Source organism: Ammospiza caudacuta, chromosome 25, assembly GCF_027887145.1.
Source record: "Ammospiza caudacuta isolate bAmmCau1 chromosome 25, bAmmCau1.pri, whole genome shotgun sequence".
Taxonomy (NCBI): Eukaryota; Metazoa; Chordata; class Aves; order Passeriformes; family Passerellidae; genus Ammospiza; species Ammospiza caudacuta.
The window spans coordinates 5,767,733-5,785,461 of record NC_080617.1 but is presented as its reverse complement, the minus strand read 5'-3'; the positions used below and the strand labels follow the sequence as shown (position 1 = coordinate 5,785,461).

The window sequence follows — 17,729 nt, the reverse complement described above, 5'->3', positions numbered from 1 at the left end:
AAAGGAAAAACTTTCCTCAGCTCCTGGAGGAATTCAGGGTTTGGCACTGGATAAATGGAATTAGAGGTGTTTAAAGCTGAGGGGAAAAAGGGGGGAATGTCTCCTGCAGGTCCCAGCTGGTGGAAATTCAGTTTTGTGCTGAGCAAAGCCACTAAAATGTGCAATAAAAAAGGTTTTTAGCAAGTTTAGCCTAGTTTAATGGATCCCAGTCATGGGTGCCTGCCTCTAAATCAGCAATTCCTGCCCAGGGACAGAAGAGCTGATGTGGGCCTGAATATCCAAATTTTTCCCTGACCTGAATTAATGGTTGTTACATTTTCCAGTAATTCTGCTTAATATGTAAGACTAAAAGTGAAAACCTCCACTTTTTTTCCATAAAATGACCTTAATAATTATATTTTACTCTTTATTTAAGAGTTACATTTTACTATTCAACCATTAAAAAATTGAGTATTATTGAGGAAATGGATTCTCCACAAGACCCAATGGATATTATTGAGGAAATGGAGTCTCTACAAGACCAAATAATTTGTATTTTGTTTCATTTTTATTTTCACCTCCACATTTCCATCACCACAAAGCGAACCTCTACAAATTTAGCTCACAACTAACAACAAAAATCAACCAGAAATTCAACAGCTGCAGCTGCTCCAGCAGGTCACTATCAGCTGAGACATGGAGATTTGTGTTTGGGTGGGTTTATTTTAATTAAATTAACAAAAATACTCTTTCAACTGGGCATTTCTGTGTACAAAACATGGAAACAAGGAGTGGGGAAGGGATTTAGGAGCTCCTTTACCTTGCAGCTGTGCCAGCAGGTTCACCATCAGCTGAGAGATGGAGATTTGTGTTTGGGCGAGTTTATTTTAATTAAATTAACAAAAAAACTCTTTCAACTGGGCAGTTCTGAGTACAAAACATGGAAACAAGGAGTGGGGAAGGGATTTGGGAGCTCCTTTACCTGCAGGGTCCTGCGTTTGTTGTCCTCTGTGTGGATCCAGGCTCGCAGGGTGAGCTCGGTGATGAAAATCTGAGCAGCTTTTGCAAACAGCACAGGGGCTTCTGCACTGATCATCTGCCACAAAATCACATTTTTGTCAATTTTACCACTCAATTCTAATGGCAAAAAGAGGAATTGCATTGCCTGAGCGGAAATTGGGTGGTTCAATGGGAATTTGGGGGAATTTTTACCTCAGGATTTCCTCAGGTGTGACTGAGTTAAGATTATGGAAGCAGAGTTTTGGGTATCTAAAATATTCTCTAAAAGACATGTTTGTATTTTTTTCACCAAATTTCCTTTTCTTAAAAAATATCTGGCTCCAGTTTATTCTCTGGGTATCTAAAATATTCTCTAAAGAGAAATGTTTGTATTTTTTCCATCAAATTTCCTCTTCCTTAAAAAATATCTGGCTCCAATTTAACTTAAATGAAGGGGGAGTTTTTACCTCAGGATTTCCTCAGGTGTGACTGAGTTAAGATTATGGAGGAAGAGTTTTCAGTATCTAAAATATTCTCTAAAGAGAATTGTTTGTATTTTTTTCACCAAATTTCCTTTTTAAAAAATATCTGGCTCCAATTTAATTCAAATGAAAGGAGGGTTTTTACCTCAGGATTTCCTCAGGTGTGACTGAGTTAAGAAGAGTTGGGTATCTAAAATTTTTTCTGGGTATCTAAAATATTCTCTAAAGAGAATTGTTTGTCTTTTTTCCACCAAATTTCCTTTTTCTTAAAAAACATCTGGCTCCAGTTTAACCCAAATGAAGCAGTTTGGTTATCAGCTGCCTTAGCATTAATGATTATTAATTAATCTTTAAATAGGAATATTCCAGACAGGCCAGAGACTTTCCCTGCTCTTTCACTGTGCCTTAAAATCTTATTTTTCCTTTTATCATCACAAACTTGGCTTTTTTCTCTGGTTCAGACACTGAGTTGGGCCCTCAGAAGTCTGGGAATCTTTCTCAGGGAGTTTGAATAGAGAATTTTCAGGATCTCATTTAAATTAAGGGATGTCCTGACAGGAGGATGGTGTCACACTGAGGGGGAAAAAAAATAAAGAAAAAAAGACAAAAAATTCTCTTTTCCCTCAGGAATTAAGTGACAGTTTTCCAAATAAAAAACCAGGGATGAGTTTTCATCAATTTGTGTGTCCTTGTCATCAAAATCCCAAATACTGGGATCAAACCCAGGTTATCCACCTGAATTGCTGCCTAATTTTCCATAAAAAAAAAATTTAAAAATGGCACAAATTAAAGTGATGTCAATCTACTGGACTCAAACCCAGGTTATCCACCTGAATTATTTTTCTTTTTCCATAAAAATGGAATTAGGTGGCATAAAAATCATTCTAAATCTTTGTGAGAGAGGAGAAAAACAAAGAAGGAACTTGAGAGGAGACAGTTAAGCATTAGGGAAAACAGGAAATAGCCAGAATTATTTTTGTATTTATTATACCCTTCAAGTGGTATTTATCACAAGAAAATAAAACTGCAAAATCAAAATCAAAATCTCAAATATTTCTGCTTTCCCAGCTCAGTTTAATTAGACAAGGCAAAGGGAATTTTGCTAAAAAACACTTTAAAAATAATAATAATGAGAAGAATAATGAAACTCAAGGAACAAAGGGTAAAATATCCAGGAAAGGGATCATAAATCCTTTTTTCAGGATCATAAATTCCAGATAAAAACCCTGAATATACCTTCACATCTTCATCCAGCTTCATGATCTTCTTAATCCGAGCCAAGGGCAGCTCCTGAACCCTGAAATCTTTCTGCAGAGAGATTGGAGAGACTTTTTACTGATATTTAATTAAAAATAAAGGTCAAAAAACGTTAAAACAATCAGTGTTTTGTAGAATTGATGATTCCAGCATTGGGATAATTTCCTTTTATCCCTTTTCCTTTCTTGCCTCAGGGACCAACACAATTAATTTTAATTTTAAAATGTTAATAATAAACAGAAGAAATTTCAGGATTTGATTCCACGGAGTTGGGATCTTTTCCTGTGATCTCTATTCCTTCCCTGCCTCAGTTCCCAAAAATCAGAGACCAATACAGGAACAATTTTAATAATAAACAGAATAAATTTCAGGATTTGATTCCACAGCATTGCGATCTTTTCCTGTTATCCCTTTTCCTTCCCTGCCCTCAGTCTCCAAAAATCAGGGACCAACACAGTTAATTTTAATTTTAAAATTTTAATAATAAACAGAATAAATTTCAGGATTTGATTCCACAATATTGGGATGATTTCCTGCTTCCCTCAATCCCCAAAAATCAAGGGAACATCCACAGGAGCAATTTTAGTAATAAACAGAATAAATTTCAGGATTTGATGATCCCACAGTGCTGGGATCTTTTCCTGTTATCCCTTTTCCTTCCCTGCCCTCAGTCCCCAAAATCCAGGGACCAACACAGTTAACTTTAATTTTAAAATTTTAATAATAAACAGAATAAATTTCAGGATTTGATTCCACAATATTGGGATGATTTCCTATAATGCCTTTTCCTTCCTTGTCCTCAATCCTCAAAAATCAGGGACCAACACAGGACCAATTTTAATAATAAACAGAATAAATTTCAATAAATTGATGATCCCACAGTGCTGGAATCTTTTCCTGTTTTCCTTCCTGCCCTCAGCTCCACTCCCAGTGACTCCAGAGCAATAAATGGATCCCAGAGTTGAAAATGAAGCTGCCCATCCTTGATAAGCTGCATAATAATAATAATAATAATAATAAAATCCTTTCATGTGGAGATGAAACTCCAGCTCCCAAGAATTCTCTATGCTGAAAGAGGAGAGTAATTAATTCTGGTTATGAATACAAATTTCTACATCTGTTTCTTTAATCAACTATCTGCACACAGAAAAAAAAAAAAAAAAAAACCCAGAAAAAAATCAGAAAAAAAAAAAATCAGCTTATCCTGGGCCTGGTGGATTTGGGGTTTTTTAACTTTGAAGTGCCTGGATTGGACTTGGAGTTCTTTTGTTTTCAGCTGCATTTAAAGCATCTTGATGTGATTTAAAATGTGATTTTTGGATCATAGGAATGCATCAATCTCCCTTCAAAAGTCATTTTTATTATGTGCTCTTGTTCCTACATCTCTTGTGGAGATGGAAAAAAAAAAAGAATTTCCTTAGTCCAGTTGTTAATCTCAACCTAAATGGGATTTTTTAATTAAATATCTTTAATTTAATAACGTACCTGATAACACATTTGGAATTTCAGTGATTTCAACACTTCAGGGCAGGATGAGGCTTGGAGCCTAATTTTTCTCCAAATCTAAATATTTTAATTGGGATAGTGGAATTCCCAAGGCAGACTTGGAATGGGTTTTATTTTAACTCCAAACTTCCCAAAGAATTTAATTTCACACTTCTAAGGAAGCCTTGGAATGGTTCTATTTTAATTCCCAATTCCTGTGCCCAAGGAACAGGGATAATCCTGATGATCTTTTCCAAACTAAACCATTCCATGATTTTATTTGCTACAATTTGCTACAATTCCATCACCATTGTTTTTGGGTTTTTTTGAGATTCTTGGCTGAGGGATTATTCCTCACTTCCTAAACCCATGGAAGCTCCCAATTTCCCTGATCCCAGAGGAGGAAACTGGGAATTTTCCCTGTTTTTTGGGAATATCCCAGCCCTGGAGATGCTCATGGTTCTATTTTAATTCAGAATTCCTGTCCTGATGATATTTTCCAAGCGTTTAAACCATTCCATGATTTTATGACCCTACTACAATTCCATTTCTATCCCCCCTGCCTGATTATTCCTCACTTCCTAACCCCCCTTATCCCATAAAACTCCCAATTCCCAGATCCCAGAGCAGGAAGCTGAGATTTTTCCCATTTTTTCTGGGAATATCCCAGCCCTAGGGATGCTCCTGGTTCTATTTTAATTCCCAATTCCTGTCCTGATGATATTTTCCAAGCTAAACCATTCCATGATTTTATTTGCTACAATTTGCTACAATTCCATGTCCATTTTTTTGGGTTTTTTTGAGATTCTTGGCTGAGGGATTATTCCTCACTTCCTAAACCCATAGAAACTCCCAATTTCCCTGATCCCAGAGGAGGAAACTCGGAATTTTCCCTGTTTTCTGGGAATATCCCAGCCTTGGAGATGTTCATGGTTCTATTTTAATTCAGAATTCCTGTCCTGATGATATTTTCCAAACCAAACCATTCCATGATTTTATGACTCTGCTACAATTCCAACTCCATTTTTTGGAGATTCCTGGATTATTCCTCACTTCCTAACCCCCTTATCCCATAGAATCACCCAATTTCCCAGATCCCAGAGCAGGAAGCTGAACTTTGACAGGAATTTTCCCATTTTTTTCTGGGAATATCCCAGCCCTGGGGATGCTCATGGTTCTATTTTAATTCCCAATTCCTGTCCTGATGATATTTTCCAAACTAAACCATTCCATGATTTTATGACTCTGCTACAATTCCATCTCCATTTTTTTTGATTTTTTGAGATTCCTGGCTGAGGGATTATTCCTCACTTCCTGACCCCCCTATCCCATAAAACTCCCAATTTCCCTGATCCCAGAGCAGGAAGCTGAGATTTTTCCCATTTTTTCTGGGAATATCCCAGCCCTGGGGATGCTCATGGTTCTATTTTAATTCCCAGTTCCCAAGGGACAGAGATAAAACCCTGAAGAGCTTTTCCAAGCTAAACTATCTCATGATTTTTTATTTTGCTACAATTCCATCACCATTGTTTTTGGGTTTTTTTGAGATTCTTGGCTGAGGGATTATTCCTCACTTCCTAAACCCATGGAAGCTCCCAATTTCCCTGATCCCAGAGGAGGAAACTGGGAATTTTCCCTGTTTTTTGGGAATATCCCAGCCCTGGAGATGCTCATGGTTCTATTTTAATTCAGAATTCCTGTCCTGATGATATTTTCCAAGCGTTTAAACCATTCCATGATTTTATGACCCTACTACAATTCCATTTCTATCCCCCCTGCCTGATTATTCCTCACTTCCTAACCCCCCTTATCCCATAAAACTCCCAATTCCCAGATCCCAGAGCAGGAAGCTGAGATTTTTCCCATTTTTTTCTGGGAATATCCCAGCCCTGGGGTGCTCACCACGGTGAGGTTGCGGATCTCCTCCATCACCCGTGGCCAGAAGCTCTGCAGGCTCTGCTGGGCATCGCTGTTCCCCGTGCCAAAGCCACCATCCGTGGACATCCTGGCACCTGGAGAGGAGAAAACCAGGAAAAACCCATAAAAACCAGGAAAGAAACAGGAGGAGGAACAGCCAGGAGTGGTTTCAAACTGATGGGTTTAGGTTAAAGATTGGGAAGAAATTCCTTCCTGTAAAGGGTTGGGATGGATTTCCCACACAAGCTGTGGCTGCCTCATCCTTGGAAGTGTCCAAGGCCAGGTTGGAGCCATGGAGCCATGGATCCATCCATTCCTTCATCCATCCATCCATGGATTGATCTATGGATCCATCCATCCTTCTATCTGTCCATCCATCCATCCATCCATCCATCCATGGATGTGTCCATCTCACCATGGATCCATCCATTCCTTCCTCCATTCATCCATGGATTGATCTATGGATCCATCCTTCCTTCTATCTGTCCATCCATCCATGGATCCTTCCATGGATTTATGCATCCCTTTGTCCATCCATCCATCCATCCATCCATCCATCCATCCATCCATCCATGGATGTGTCCATCTCTCCATGGATCCATCCATTCCTTCATCCCTTAATGCATCCATGGATCTCTATGGATTCATCCATTCCTTTGTCCATCCATCCATGGATCCCTCCAAGGATCCATCCATCCCTTTGTCCATCCATCCCTTTGTCCATCCATCCCTTTGTCCATCCATCCATCCATCCATCCATCCATCCATCCATCCATCCATCCATCCATCCATCCATCCATCCATCCATCCATCCATCCATCCATCCTGTCCATCTTTCCATGGATTCATCCATTCCTTCATCCATCCATGGATCTCCTCATTGGGATTCACCCAGCCTGGATTTTGGGTGGTTCAGCCCATCCCAGCACAGCTGGAATATTCTGGAAGGTTCCTCAAGGATCATCCAGACCCTGGGCACCCCCAGAGTGGTGTCCAACCATTCCTGGTGCTCTGAGAACCTTGGGAATGTTCTCATTCCCTTGGAAAGCTTTTCCATCATTCCCTACTGGCAGGGTTGGATTTTTGGGAAGGATTTTGTTTCCTTCAGAGCTGTGTCCATGGATCTCCTCATTGGGATTCTCCCAGCCTGGATTTTGGATTTTGGGTGGTTCAGCTCAGCTGGAATGTCCTGGAAGGATCCTCAAGGATCATCCAGACCCTGGGCACCCCCAGAGTGGTGTCCAACAATTCCTGGAGCTCTGGCAGCTTTGGGAATGTTCCCATTCCCTTGGAAAGCTTTTCCATCATTCACTGCTGTTTTTTGGGAAGTTTTTTCCTTCAGAGTTGTGTCCATGGAGCTCCTCATTGGGATTCTCCCAGCCTGGATTTGGGTGGTTCAGCCCATCCCAGCATAGTTGGAATGTCCTGGAAGGTTCCTCAAGGATCATCCAGACCCTGGGCACCCCCAGAGTGGTGTCCAACCATTCCTGGAGCTCTGGCAGCCTTGGGAATGTTCTCATTCCCTTGGAAAGCTTTTCCATCATTCCCTACTGGCAGGGTTGGATTTTTGGGAAAGGTTTTTTTTTTCCTTCAGAGTTGTGTCCATGGATCTCCTCATTGGGATTCTCCCAGCCTGGATTTTGGATTTTGGGTGGTTCAGCTCAGCTGGAATATCCTGGAAGGTTCCTCAAGGATTATCCAGACCTTGGGCATCCCCAGAGTGGTGTCCAACCATTCCTGGAGCTCTGAGAACCTTGGGAATGTTCTCATTCCCTTGGAAAGCTTTTCCATCATTCCCTGCTGTTTTTTGGGAAGTTTTTTCCTTCAGAGTTGCGTCCATGGATCTCCTCATCAGGACTCTCCCAGCCTGGATTTTGGATTTTGGGTGGTTCAGAACATCCGGAATATCCTGGAAGGATCCTCGAAGATCATCCAGTCCCTGAACCCTAGGAGTGGTGTCCAGACCTTCCTGGAGCTCTGGCAGCTTTGGGAATGTTCTCATTCCATTGGAAAGCTTTTCCATCATTCCCTGCTGTTTTTTGGGAAGTTTTTTCCTTCAGATTTGCGTCCATGGATCTCCTCATTGGGATTATCCCAGCCTGGATTTTGGATTTTGGATGGTTCAGCTCAGCTGGAATATCCTGGAAGGTTCCTCAAGGATCATCCAGATCCAGGCTGGGAGAACCCCAACGAGGAGATCCATGGACACAGCTCTGAAGGAAACAAAAATCTTCCCAAAAATCCAGCAGGGGATGAGAGAAAAGCTCTGCCAGAGAAGCTGTGGCTGCCCTGGATCACTGGAAATGTCCAAGGCCAGGCTTGGAGCACCCTGGGACAGGAGAAGATGGAATTCCCTTCAACCCAAACCATCCCGGCATTCAGGAAAACCACAATTCACCTCCAACCCATCCTCTCCAGGCAGGAAATAATTTTATTTTTTCCAGAAAAAGAAAAAGCAGGAAAAGCTGAAGCTTTGCTGATCCCAGGAACATCCCAACAGCTGCTGCAGATTTTCCACCCACCAGAGCACGACACCTCTGGCAAACATCAAAACATCAAAACTCCCAAATCCTGACAGAACCTGCGAGGGTTTCGCTTCGTGGAGAGCAAAGGAAGCGTGAAGGAGCCTCTGGTTGGGATTTTTTGGGTTATTTTTTGCTTTTTCTGCTTTTTCTGGGAAGGGGGAGCAGCCAAATGGAGCTGCTTGGAAAATCTGTCACAACCCGAGGGAAAAATCCCAAATAAAATCCCAAAATCTCAGAGCTTGCAATTCCAACCTGAGTAATTTCCTTGGGAAATCACCAGGTCCCAAGGGAGGTGGGATGGGGAAAATGCCCCCATCCAGTGAGGACAAGCTTTAAATTTTTTAAATTTCATTTAATTTAAATGTGATTTTAAATTTTTAACAAGTTCCCCCTGTGTAAGTAGCAAACAAATGTAAAATTTTCAAATATTTGGAAAATTATCCAAATATTTAAAAGGATTTGCAGACAGGGAATGTCACTGCCCATCCAGTGAGGGCATTTAAAAAATTATTTAAAATTTAAAAATGATTATTAAATTTTTTTTTAATTTAATTAAATTTTAAACATGATTTTAAATTTTTAACAAGTTCCCCCTGTGTAAGTAGCAAAGAAATGTAAAATTTCCAAATATTTGGAAAATTATCCAAATATTTAAAAGGATTTGCAGACAGGGAATGTCACTGCCCATCCAGTGAGGGCAGTGGCACAAATTTTAATTTTTTAAAATTTAATTTAATTTTAAATGTGATTTTAAATTTTTACCAAGTTTCCTATGTGTAAGAAGCCAAGCAAATCCTAAATTCCCAATATTTGGAAATTTATCCTGCTCCGATTTGAGAAAAAAATAGAAAATCCAAGAAAATCCCTTCAACTTTTGGGAATAACTCCTAAAAAATCTCTTTTTTTATCTCCCAGGATGCTCTGGAAATGTCCTGAAGGGTTTTTAACCCTCTGAAATAAAAATTAAATTATTCTTGATCATAATTAAAAAGTTCCAGGTTAAAATTTGAGGAGGAATTAAAAATTGAAATTTATAGGTAAAGCAAAGTGCTGGGAAATGAAGGTGGAAAATTAAATTTAGAGAGAATAAAACTTAAAAAATCAAATTTATATAGGGAATAAAGGTTAAAAAATCAAACTTCTACAGAATTAAATTTAAAATTAAACTTCTGGAGAATAAAGGTAAAAAATCCAAATTATAGGGGATAAAATCCAAATTATAGGGGATATAAAGTTAAAAAAATCAAATTATAGGGAATAAAACTAAAAAAATCAAATTCATAGGGAGAATAAAAGGAGAAAATCAAACTTTTAGAGAATAAAATTAAAAATCAAACTCCTAGAGAATTAAGTTAAAAAATCCAAATTATAAGGGATAAAATTAAGAAATCAAACTCATGCAGAGAATAAAGTTGAAAATCCAATTTATGGGGCAAATTTTAATATAAAACTAAAGAAATCCAACTCATATAGAGAATAAAACTAAAAAAATCCAAACTCACTCCTTAAAATGGGCCCTTCCTACCCCTCCAAAGCTGGAAAAAATAAAAAAAAAACCCGAAATGATAATAAAAAAAAATTAATAAATAAATAATTTATTTGTTAATAAATCCATTTCCAGATTTCTTGCTGCTCTTGACCTAAAAAGATCGAGCAGAACTGATTATTCCTGAAATATAAAAGCAGCAAAATACTCCAAATTTTGGGTGGAATTAAGATTTTCATTTGAATTTTTTATTCTGTAGGTTGCTGAATACACTGCCAACACTTAAAAAGCTGGATAAATCCCTATTTCTAGGGAAATTAATTATTCTAGGGGAAAAAAGAAATTATTTTTTAAGGAAATAAATTGAAATTTCTTCTTTTTGCTTCAAGATGCTGACAATGACCTTCATGCTCACGGGGAATTCTCCAATCCCCACAGGCGGCTCCAGAAGTTCCTCCAACATTCCCTAAATTATTAAAATCTGATTTTTAGGGATATTTCTGCTCTTATTTCCTTCTTTATTGAAAGTGTGATCATGTTAAGTAATAAAATAACTCCGGGATGAGGCACTGGCAGCGTTAATTTGGAATTAAATCCCAAACTCAAAGCTCAGCAGAGCCTGACAGGAGGCAAAGCTCAGCCTCAAGGCCCTGCACCCTCACCCTAAAACCCTTCCATGAAGTTTTAGCAATTAATTATTATTAATTACACAAAGCAGCGCTTTTAACCTCAAGAAAGAGAGGAACAAAATGTGATTTTTCAGATTTGTCACCCTGGGAAGAGCAGCAACACCCACAGAGCGCTCACAAACCCAACTTTAATCCAAACCGGGACTATCCCCATGTCCTTGATGCCCTCGGCTCCGTTTTTTTCCCTTCTTCTTTTATTTATTTTTTTTTAATTTTATTTTTTTTTTTCGGTCCAAAGTGCCGCAAACAAACTTTGTCCTTCAGAGTGCCGGCTCGCAGCGCTGGCATTTCAAGGTCACTCGTGCAGGCCCCGCTCCAAGTTGGGGCTGAGCCGGGGCCGGCAGCGGAGCGCGCCCGGCCCGGGGCTCACCGGGACCACGGAACCCCTCAGATCCTCCGAGCCCCGCTCCCCCCGTGACCTTCGGTACCGATTTCCCCACTAAAACGACAACAAAGAGCCGCCAGCACCGCTGAGGGGTTCGGGGGTGCCGCGGCTCCGCTGTCGCCCCCCGGCCCCGCGAGGTGATGGCGGCCGGGCCAAGGGCACCGCGGAGCCCCCGCCGCGCTCGGGGCACCCCCGCTGCTTTGTCCGCCCCCTCCTCAGCGCTGCCCTCACGGTGTTACCGGCGATGCGGGAGGCTCGGTGCGGAGCGCTGAGGGTTGAACCGCTGAGGGTTTAACCACGTCCCGCCGCGCCCCCCCCCCACCCCGCACCGGCACGCACGAGCATCCCCCGCCGCCGCGGCCTGGCCCCGGCGCACGGGCCGCCCTCCCCCGCCGCCGCCGTAGCGGCGGCGCCCAGGACTCACCGCCGGCCGTGCCCGCGGCCGGGGGTTCCCCGCCATGGCTTTGTCTTTGAGTGACCCCCGGAGCCGCCGGGGCCCCCCGGGCCGGGCCGTGCCCGCGGCCCCTTTAACGGCGGCGGCCCCGCGCGCCCCGCTGCGCGCGCCCGGCCCGCCCCGCGCCCGCGCCCATTGGCTGGGCGCCCCGCGCTCGAGCTCTCCCATTGGCTGCGCGCCCCGCGGTCGAGCTCGCCCATTGGTCGGCGCCGCGGCGCAGCCTCGCCGGCCGCTTCCTGCTTTAAAGTTACCTTGAGCGGCGGCCGCAGGGGTCAGGCAAGCCCCGCCCCCCAGCCCCGCCCCGATTGGCCGCCTCGCCTCCTATTCAAACGCCTGAGGAGGCGGGAGTGGACGGCCGCTGATTGGGCGGCGCGCCTGTCACTCACGGCGGTTCCCGCCACACCTTCCCGGCGGGGCGCGGGGCCGCACGTGCTCCGAGCCCTATATTATATTATATTATATTATATTATATTATATTATATTATATTATATTATATTATATTATATTATATTATATTATATTATATTATATTATATTATATTATATTATATTATATTATATTATATTATATTATATTATATTATATCTATCCCCTGATATTATATATATTATAATATTATATATTACATAATATTAATATTACATTAATTATACTATATTATACTATATAATGATAGTATAATATATTACATTATATTATATATTATTATTTTTATATATTTCCTGATATATTCTATTATGTCTCCTATTATATATTATATATTATATATTATATATTATATATTATATACTATATACTATATACTATATACTATATGTTATATATTATATGTTATATATTATATATTACATATATATTATATGTTAGATATTACATATTATATATTACATATATCTATTATATATTATATATTACATATTATATATATATATATATATATATTATGGGATATCTCTAAATGCAGAAATCCCAATTTTATCAACATCACCACCATGGATTTCCAGCTCTAATTCCAAACTATAATTCTATAATTTCCTGCTGACAGGATTATCCAAGGAGAAAAATATTGGGAAGCACAGCCAAGCCCTGCAGATTAAATCACTCTGAATCTGATAACGAGGAGAGATTAATTTAAAAATAAATCTTCCTGATGATTTGGGGGAATACAATTGGTTAAAACATGGCCTTAAATAAAAATAAATACACTGTGTTCTCTTCCTGTGGCATTCCTGAGATAAAAACAGCCTGGAAGCTGTGGAATTCTGACTATTGGAGTTATGTAAGGCACTTTGGGTGGAATGAAAAACAAATGCAGCACCTTTCCTGCAAAACAGGGGAATGTCTGCCTGGAATTGTGGAATTCTGACTGCCCAAACACATTTTCCTGGGCCCTGGCACATCCCAGGGGTCCTAAAGCTGCTCCCAGAGGGTTTAATAATTCTTCGTGGCAATAAAAACCCCAAATTCATTTTGGGAAGCTGTACAATAAAGGGTTTATTTGTGGGGGGCATAAAAACTCCAAATTAATGATGGGAAGTTCTGCAGTAATGGGTTTATTTGTAGAGGGATAAAAACCCCAAATGAATTTTGGGAGCCCTACAGTAACAGGTTTATTTGTGAGGGGGAAAAACTCCAAATTAATTATGGGAAGTTCTGCACTAATGGGTTTATTTGTAGGAGGATAAAAACCCCAAATAAATTTTGGGAAGACCTACAGTAACAGGTTTATTTGTGAGGGGGAAAAACTCCAAATTAATTATGGGAAGTTCTGCATTAACAGGTTTATTTGTAGAGGGATAAAAACCCCAAATAAATTTTGGGAGCCCTACAGTAACAGGTTTATTTGTGGGGGATAAAAACCCCAAATAAATTTTGGGAAAACCTACAGTAACAGGTTTATTTGTGAGGGGGAAAAACTCCAAATTAATTATGGGAAGTTCTGCAGTAACGAGTTTATTTGTGATGGGGGAAAACCCCAAATGAATTTTGGGAGCCCTACAGTAACAGGTTTATTTGTGAGGGGGAAAAACTCCAAATTAATTATGGGAAGTTCTGCACTAATGGGTTTATTTGTAGGAGGATAAAAACCCCAAATAAATTTTGGGAAGACCTACAGTAACAGGTTTATTTGTGAGGGGGAAAAACTCCAAATTAATTATGGGAAGTTCTGCATTAACAGGTTTATTTGTAGAGGGATAAAAACCCCAAATAAATTTTGGGAGCCCTACAGTAACAGGTTTATTTGTGAGGGGGAAAAACTCCAAATTAATTATGGGAAGTTCTGCAGTAACGAGTTTATTTGTGATGGGGGAAAACCCCAAATGAATTTTGGGAGCCCTACAGTAACAGGTTTATTTGTGAGGGGGAAAATCTCCAAATTAATTATGGGAAGTTCTGCATTAACAGGTTTATTTGTAGAGGGATAAAAACCCCAAATAAATTTTGGGAGCCCTACAGTAACAGGTTTATTTGTGGGGGATAAAAATCCCAAATAAATTTTGGGAGCCCTACAGTAACAGGTTTATTTGTGAGGGGGAAAAACCCCAAATTAATGATGGGAAGTTCTGCACTAATGGGTTTATTTGTAGGAGGATAAAAACCCAAATTCATTTTGGGAAGTTCTGCACTAATGGGTTTATTTGTAGGAGGATAAAAACCCCAAATTCATTTTGGGAAGTTCTGCACTAATGGGTTTATTTGTAGGAGGATTAAAAACCCCAAATTCATTTTGGGAAGTTCTACAATAAAAGGTTTATTTGTGGGGGGAAAAAAAAACCCAAATTAATTTTGGGAAGTTCTACAGTAAAGGAGTTATTTATAGGAAGTTCTGCAGTAATGGGTTTATTTGTGGGGGATAAAACCCCAAATAAATTTTGGGAAGTCATACAGTAAAGGGTTTATTTATGAGGAAGATAAAAACCCCAAATTAATTTTGGGAACCCTACAGTAATGGATTTATTTGTGGGGGGATAAAAACCCCAAATAAATTATGCAATAATGGGTTTATTTGTAGGGGGATAAAAACCCCAAATTAATTTTGGGAGTCCCTACACTAAAGGGTCTATTTGTGCAGGGTAAAAACCCCAAATTAATTGTGGGAATCATACAGTAACAGATTTATTTGTGGGGGATAAAAACCCCAAATAAATTTTGGGAGGCCCTACACTAAAAGGTCTATTTGTGCAGGGTAAAACCCCCAAATTAATTTTGGGAGCCCTACAATAACAGGTTTATTTTTTGGGGGATAAACTCCCCAAATTAATTTTGGGAGGTCCTACATTAAAGGGTTTATTTGAGAAAAAAAAAAAAAAAAAACACTAAATTAATTTGGGAAGCCTAAAGGGTTTATTTCAATCATTGCAGCTGCTGCTGTGAAATCACACAGGGTCTGGATTAAATTTGGGAATGAATTTTTTCTTGGGAGGGGCTGGGATGGAATTCCCAGAGAAATTGGGGTGCCCCTGGACCCCTGGCAGTGCCCAAGGCCAGGCTGGCACAACCTGGGACAGTGGAAGGTCCCTCCCAACTGCAACTATTCCATGAATTACAGAAAAAACTTCTGGGAAAAAAAAGGGGAGAAAGGAATGTTCAACCCCCTGGAGCTGTCACTGAGGCACTTCCAGGAATTCCTGGGATCCTGTCCCTGCTGTGACACTGTTGTCACCACAACGCCCAAGCGAGCTGAGGCTGTCACACAGCACGAGGACAAACACACCCAGCAGGAACAGCCCAGTCCAAAACCAAAATCTCATTTTAGGAAAATCCTAAGGAAAGGCTCTGATGTTGGCAAGGAAGTTTGATGGTTTGGTTTGTAGGACTGGAGGAAAAAGGGAGGAGCTCATGAGCTTTGAATTGTGCATGCTCAGCAATGGAGACAGGGAAGATTTATTCCCAAATCCATGGAAAATGTTCCACTCACTAAAAAATCACTCAGAAAAATCACCGAGTGCCACTCCTGCCATAGCAGGGACATCTTCCATTGTCCCAGGGTGCTCCAACCTGGCCTTGGACACTTCCAGGGATGCAGGGGCAGCCACAGCTGCTCTGGGAAATCCATTCCAGCCCCTCACCACCCTCACAGCCAAGAATTCCTTCTTAAATTCAAATTAAACCTGAACATCCGAGCTCCTCTTTACCCGCTGACTTCTCAGGATCGCAACCTGCCTTGGAATCACAGAACCAGGAACGCTTTGGGTGAAAGAGACCCTAAAGCTCATCAGCTTTAAAGCCAAAGGCTCAAGGCTTTATCCACCTTGGTTTGGACCCTTCTAGGGAGCACATCCCGTGTGGAGGCCCGGTAAATCCCACCGGGAAAACACCGAGAGGCCTCCGCGCTCTGTTCTGCCCGCCGGCCGTGGGGCAGCGCGTTCCCCGGACACTGCCAGCCCTGAATCCCGGTTGTCAGGCCGGGGTTCCCGGGCACTGCCAGCCCCGAGTCTCGGCTCTCGAGCCGCGGGTTCCGGGCGCTGCCAGCCCCGAATTTCAGCTCACGGCCCGGACATCCCGGGCACCGCCAGCCCCGAATCCCGGCTCTCAACCCGGGGTGTTCCGGGCACTGCCAGCCCTGAATCTCGGCTCTCGGGCCGGGAATCCCGGACACTGCTAGCCCCGAATCTCGGATCTCAAACCGAGGGGTGCCGGGCGCTGCCAGCCCCGAATCTCGGCTCTCAGGCCTGGGGGTTCCCGGGCGCTGCCAGCCCCGAATCTCGGCTCTCAAACCGGGGGGTCCTGGGCGCTGCCAGCCCCGAATCTCGGCTCTCAAACCGGGGGGTCCTGGGCGCTGCCAGCCCCGAATCTCGGCTCTCAGGCCTGGGGGTTCCCGGGCGCTGCCAGCCCCGAATCTCGGCTCTCAGGCCTGGGGGTTCCCGGGCGCTGCCAGCCCCGCATCTCGGCTCTCAAACCGGGGGGTCCTGGGCGCTGCCACCCCGAATCTCGGCTCTCAGGCCGGGGGTTCCGGGCTCCGCCATTCCCGAGCCCGCCCGGGCCTGCCCCGGCCCCGCCGCCCCCCCCACCCAGCGCCCGCGCGGGACAACGGTCCGCTCGCTGTCCTCTCCCCGGTCCGCACCCAGCCAGCCAATCAGCGCCCACCTCCCCGCGCCCGCCTCCCCCTCGCGGGCCAATCAGCGCGCGCGCCGCGGCCCAGCCAATCGCAACGCGGCCGTTGCTGAGGGGGGGCCGCAAGGACCCCTCGGGCCGCCCCCGCCCCGCGCCCCCTCACGGGCCGCCGCCGCCGCCTCCCCCCCGCCGCGCTCCCCGCGTACTCACCGGGGCGGCCGGCGCCGCGACCTCCGCCTGCTCCGCCCGCTGCCCGCGCTGCCTCCGGCGCGGCCGGCGGGAGGCGGGGGGGGGGGAAAAGGGGGGCGGCCGGAGCGGAGTGAGCGCCGAGCGGCCGAGAAACAAGATGGCGGCGGGGCCGTGAGGCGGCGGGGCGGAGGCTCCGCCCTTTTTTTGTCGTTCCCCCCCTCTCCCGTCCCTTCCCCTCCCCGGGCTGGGCCGCGGCGGCGCGCGCGGGCGCGTGACCCGGCGGAGATCTCGCGAGATTTGCGGTTTTGGGCGGGAGTGGGCGGGGGGACCGTGAGGGACGGGGACGAACCTGAGGGATCGTGAGGGACTCGGGCACACCGGGAGGGACGGGGACAGAAACAGGGACAAACTATGAGGGACGGGGACAAACCTGAGGGATAGGGACGGACGGGGACAAGCCTGAGGGACCGTGAGGGACCGGGGCAAACCGGGAGGGACAGGGACAGAAACAGGGACAAACTGTGAGGGACGGGGACAAACCTGAGGGACCGTGAGGGACCGGGGCAAACCGGGAGGGACAGGGACAGAAACAGGGGCAAACTGTGAGGGACGGGGACAAACCTGAGGGACCGAGACAAAGAGGCAGAGACAGGGACGAACCTGAGGGATCGTGAGGGACGGGGATGAACCTGAGGGACCGTGAGGGACGGGGACAGACCTGAGGGACCATGAGGGACGGGGACAAACCGGCAGGGACCGGGACAAACCGAGAGGGACCGGGACAAACCTGAGGGACCGGGAGGGACGGGGACAAACTGAAGGACA

At 43.8% G+C, this 17,729-nt stretch overlaps 1 protein-coding gene across 3 annotated transcripts in view; it reads right to left on the bottom strand.

Moving 5' to 3' along the window:
* Nucleotides 1-17,143, bottom strand: part of NFYC (nuclear transcription factor Y subunit gamma) — a 30,035-nt gene extending 12,892 nt beyond the window's left edge. For 2 of the 3 annotated variants that reach the window (XM_058819975.1, XM_058819978.1), the window contains exons 1-4: nucleotides 16,926-17,143; nucleotides 6,105-6,214; nucleotides 2,697-2,768; nucleotides 962-1,075 (exon numbers count right to left, since the gene is read on the bottom strand). In XM_058819975.1, coding sequence (XP_058675958.1) covers nucleotides 962-1,075; nucleotides 2,697-2,768; nucleotides 6,105-6,206 — 288 coding nt within the window. In that variant the 5' untranslated portion in view covers nucleotides 6,207-6,214; nucleotides 16,926-17,143. Of the gene's footprint in view, nucleotides 1-961; nucleotides 1,076-2,696; nucleotides 2,769-6,104; nucleotides 6,215-11,628; nucleotides 11,747-16,925 lie in introns of those variants that run through there. The other variant, XM_058819976.1, reaches the window with a different exon arrangement.
* Nucleotides 17,144-17,729: the final 586 nt, after the last annotated feature.